Raw genomic sequence first — 4,001 nt, 5'->3', positions numbered from 1 at the left:
TCACTTACGGCCCATCTCCTGATTTGGCCAAAATCTGGTGATAACAATACTTAAACGACATCAAACCTTACGTGTGTCACCCTACGGTTCGCGAACTATGTAGACATGATTGAGACCTCTCTCCGACCAATAACCAATAGTGGGATCTGGAGATCCATAATGGCTCCCACATATTCAACGATGACTTTAGTGATCGACTGAACCATTTACATACGATACCGATTCTCTTTGTCACGCGATATTTTACTTGTCCGAGGTTTGATCATCGGTATCTCTATACCTTGTTCAACCTCGTCTCATGACAAGTACTCTTTACTCGTACCGTGGTATGTGGTCTCTTATGAACCATTCATATGCTTGCAAGCTATTAGACGACATTCCACCGAGAGGGCCCAGAGTATATCTATCCGTCATCGGGATGGACAAATCCCACTTGTTGATCCATATGCCTCAACTCATACTTTCCGGATACTTAATCCCACCTTTATAACCACCCATTTACGCAGTGGCGTTTGATGTAATCAAAATACCTTTCCGATATAAGTGATTTACATGATCTCATGGTCGAAAGGACTAGGTAACTATGTATTGAAAGCTTATAGCAAATAACTTAATGACGTGATCTTATGCTACGCTTAATTGGGTGTGTCCATTACATCATTCATATAATGACATAACCTTGTTATTAATAACATCCAATGTTCATGATCACGAAACCATGATCATCTATTAATCAACAAGCTAGTTATACAAGAGGCTTACTAGGGACTCCTCGTCGTTCATATAACACACATGTATCAATGTTTCGGTTAATACAATTATAGCATGGTATGTAAACATTATCATAAACAGAAAGATATATTATAATAACCATTTTATTATTGCCTCTTGAGCATATATCCAACAGATCGATGGGTGGTCCGGGATTGGGAAGACCCTCAGACGTGTCCTCACTCTGGCGGCCACCCCCCCGAGGCTGATTGTGCCGTCGTCGTTCCTTTGGGCCTCCGGACCTAGCGACGGTCCGGTGAGCCGCTGCGAAACAGCGGGCAAACGGCGGCCGATCCGGCGAGTTTCTGCACTTTATTTGGTTGGGATTTTCTAGGTTTTCTATTGATGTGTTAGTGTATTCAATTTCTTACGGAACCAACCTGCATTATGCTATCGTGGAAGTGGGGTTACACTGCTTACTACGCCACACTAAAACAGTTGAACCTAGGGTTTACCTCGTTCACTTCTATTTACATTTTCCGTACCGATTTGTGCTACTTTTACAATGAAATTGTAACCGGGCACATCAAGTAATTAATAAATGATTTTTATTCTTGGATCGTCTTTCTTACAAGGTATAATTGTCCAAAAAAAGGTGAAGAAATAATCGATGGAGGGGATGGATCTATTAAATTTGGTGATTATGATGAAACTCAAAGCTGAGCTATGTTTAGGAAGTTGCGCATGATTCAGTACATGATCAGTTTTATGTTTTTGATTCTGTTTCATCATGCCCTGGTTGGTACAAAATGCATCTTGCTCATATTGAATTGACAAGAGCACTTTAGGTTGTTTATAATTGTTGTACATGGAATTTTAATGGTTGATCCATGGTATATATTCATGCTCTGACTTTTTGAGAGTTCTAGAAAGGTTATGTACCCAATTTAAATACGAATACAATTTTCTCATTATTAAATGAATTCAGAGAACATTTGGGGATCATAGACTATATACTCTCACTTTTATCTGGTCGAAATGATAAAGATCAAACTTAGCTTATTTTCCATCCATGTTAGAATATTATGTTGAATCTTGTATTGTTGACACTGATATGTATTAACATCAAACTCTATTGATGCTTTGAAATTGTTGACACTGATAGAATTCGGAATGGATTCAGAGCATGAGAAAATTAGGGAAAACAGAGGAAAAAACAAGCAAAGGGTACGTATGCAGATCGATGCAGGAGCAGCGGCAGCAGCCAGCAAGATTGACGACGATCGTTCTCATATCGGTGGGACGTTGCCTGGATGGAGGGACGGATCTCATCTACTTGGTGAACTCGATGGCCCACGCGTTGGCATAGATGTATGTGGACTTGACGCCGGCGAATCCAGCTCCCCTGGCGAGGGCCTCGAACTCCCTCTCGTACCTCTCCCTGCCTCTGGGGCTGATCGCGAGCATGATCATGTCGAGCTGGAGCACCTCCTGCGAGCTGGGCTTGGCCTCCGGGTTGACCGGCAGGATGCCCTCGACGAGCACGACCTTGCCGTGCGCCGGCAGCGCGTCGTAGCAGTTCTTGAGCAGCGTGGCGCAGTGCTGGTCACTCCAGTCGTGGAGGATCCACTTCATGAGGATGGCGTCGCCCGAGGGCACCTCCTTGAACATGTCGCCGTCGACGTGGGTGACGCCCGGGAACGGCGGCGCCTGGGAGATTACGTGGGGGAGGTCGAAGTTGACCCCCTTGATGGCGGGGTAGTGGGCGGCGATGGCGGCCACAGTGGCGCCGACGCCGCCGCCGACGTCGACGAGGGTGCCGAGGCCCTGGAAGCCGTGGTAGAGCTCGAGGAGCTTCTTGGTGATGATGATGGAGTGGTTCTTCATCCCTTCGTTGCAGACGCGGTTGAAGCGCGGGTCCGTGCCGTTGTACTCGAACGCCGACATGCCGTACACCTTGTTGAACGGGATGCCGCCGTCAAGCACCGCGTCCTTGATGTAGTACCTGAGGATTGATTCGGAGAACACAGTTCATTCACAAGAACTACTGTATATACCATCGTGTGAATTACGATTGGCATGAAAACATTATCTTGCTAACTATACTTGATCCAAGTAATGGGAGTTGGTGTGCAACCAGTACTAGCAGGCAATATTTCAGCATGTGCTCTTGTTGCCACTTGTGTTCCGCGACAGGCAAGTAGATGCATGCAATTGTCAGTTAGAGGTAACCTCAGTTTCTACTCTGTCTACGGTGCACACTTCTGAATATTTTTAGCTAACTGACGCCGAATAACGCTGAGGTCCTCTAGCTCCTACTATCACTGATTTAGAACTACTATCCTGTTAGTGAAGCTCAATTTGGCAAAGAAGAAAGTCAGTTATGATGTACGCATGGACCCACACGTACGCCAGCGACAGGAAATGGGCAAGGTAAGAAGGAGGAACGATCTACAGAAACTAACTCCACTGAGAGACTCACCAGCTGTCCATGAGGACCTTGTCCTGGTTTATGAGCGCGAGCGCCGCCATGGAGCCGCCGTCCTCGTTGGGGGTGAGGAACTTGCACACGGGCGCGGCGCCGTAGCTCCGGGAGAGGCGGCCGTCCTTGCCCTCCTCCACCAGGCACGTCACGACGTTGTACGACGCCAGCAGCCGGAGCATGCGGTCTACCATGTCCGGCGCTTCCGGGTTCGCCGCGGACGGGAGCTTGGCGGCGACCTCGGTCGGGGTCAGCGACTTGCCGCCGGCGGCCACCAGGATCTCCAGGAGGCCAAGCTCGATGGCGTTCTTCAGCGTCATCGGGAGGATCGACGAGGAGGCGAGCTGGAGGGCGAACATGCACGCCTCCTCGTCGGCGGACGCGGCCATGTCGGCGGCGGTGGAACCCATCGATCTCTAAGATGCTGGTGATGGTGCTGGTGGGTGATTTTGGTGTGAGCGAGAGGTGTGCTTTGCTGGGAGGGTGAGCAGGGCTTATATGCATGGGGCTTTCTCGCTTCACCAACCTTGGCAGGAATTTTAGTCTATTTTTTCTATGATTCAGAAGTCCACACACACACACACCACGTGTTTTCTTGTTCTAGCTAGGGAACAGGTGATTTCCTTTTTAAACGGTGGCGGCTAGGTTCTTTTGGAGATAAGTTTTTTATTTTTATTTAAAATATGAGTTTTATCTTGACACGCTACTATGACTTGAACGCAAACAATACGACCACTACTTTTCTCTTCAAACTATAACATCGGCTTTGCATTGCATGTCCCATAAAATACTGGAGTCCAATTAGACT

The 4,001-nt window shown here is 47.5% G+C and overlaps 1 protein-coding gene across 1 annotated transcript; it reads right to left on the bottom strand.

Moving 5' to 3' along the window:
- Positions 1-1,926: 1,926 nt before the first annotated feature.
- Positions 1,927-3,621, bottom strand: LOC124653182 (flavone O-methyltransferase 1-like). The gene is made up of 2 exons (XM_047192252.1): positions 3,194-3,621; positions 1,927-2,716 (listed from the first exon to the last, which is right to left on the bottom strand). The coding sequence occupies exons 1-2, from the start codon at positions 3,601-3,603 to the stop codon at positions 2,044-2,046; spliced, it is 1,083 nt and encodes a 360-aa protein (XP_047048208.1). The 5' UTR covers positions 3,604-3,621; the 3' UTR covers positions 1,927-2,043.
- Positions 3,622-4,001: the final 380 nt, after the last annotated feature.

The sequence above is a fragment of the Lolium rigidum genome, chromosome 5 (genome assembly GCF_022539505.1).
Source record: "Lolium rigidum isolate FL_2022 chromosome 5, APGP_CSIRO_Lrig_0.1, whole genome shotgun sequence".
Classification (NCBI taxonomy): Eukaryota; Viridiplantae; Streptophyta; class Magnoliopsida; order Poales; family Poaceae; genus Lolium; species Lolium rigidum.
The sequence above is the reverse complement of the archived record's forward strand: the minus strand, read 5'-3'. Positions and strand labels throughout refer to the sequence as shown.

Coding starts and splice junctions, on each gene's coding strand:
- LOC124653182 (XM_047192252.1), bottom strand. CDS start 3,603: ATGGGTTCCACCGCCGCCGACATGGCCGCGTCCGCCGACGAGGAGGCG. Junction 2,717..3,193: donor AAGGTCCTCATGGACAGCTG/GTGAGTCTCTCA, acceptor ATCAATCCTCAG/GTACTACATCAAGGACGCGG.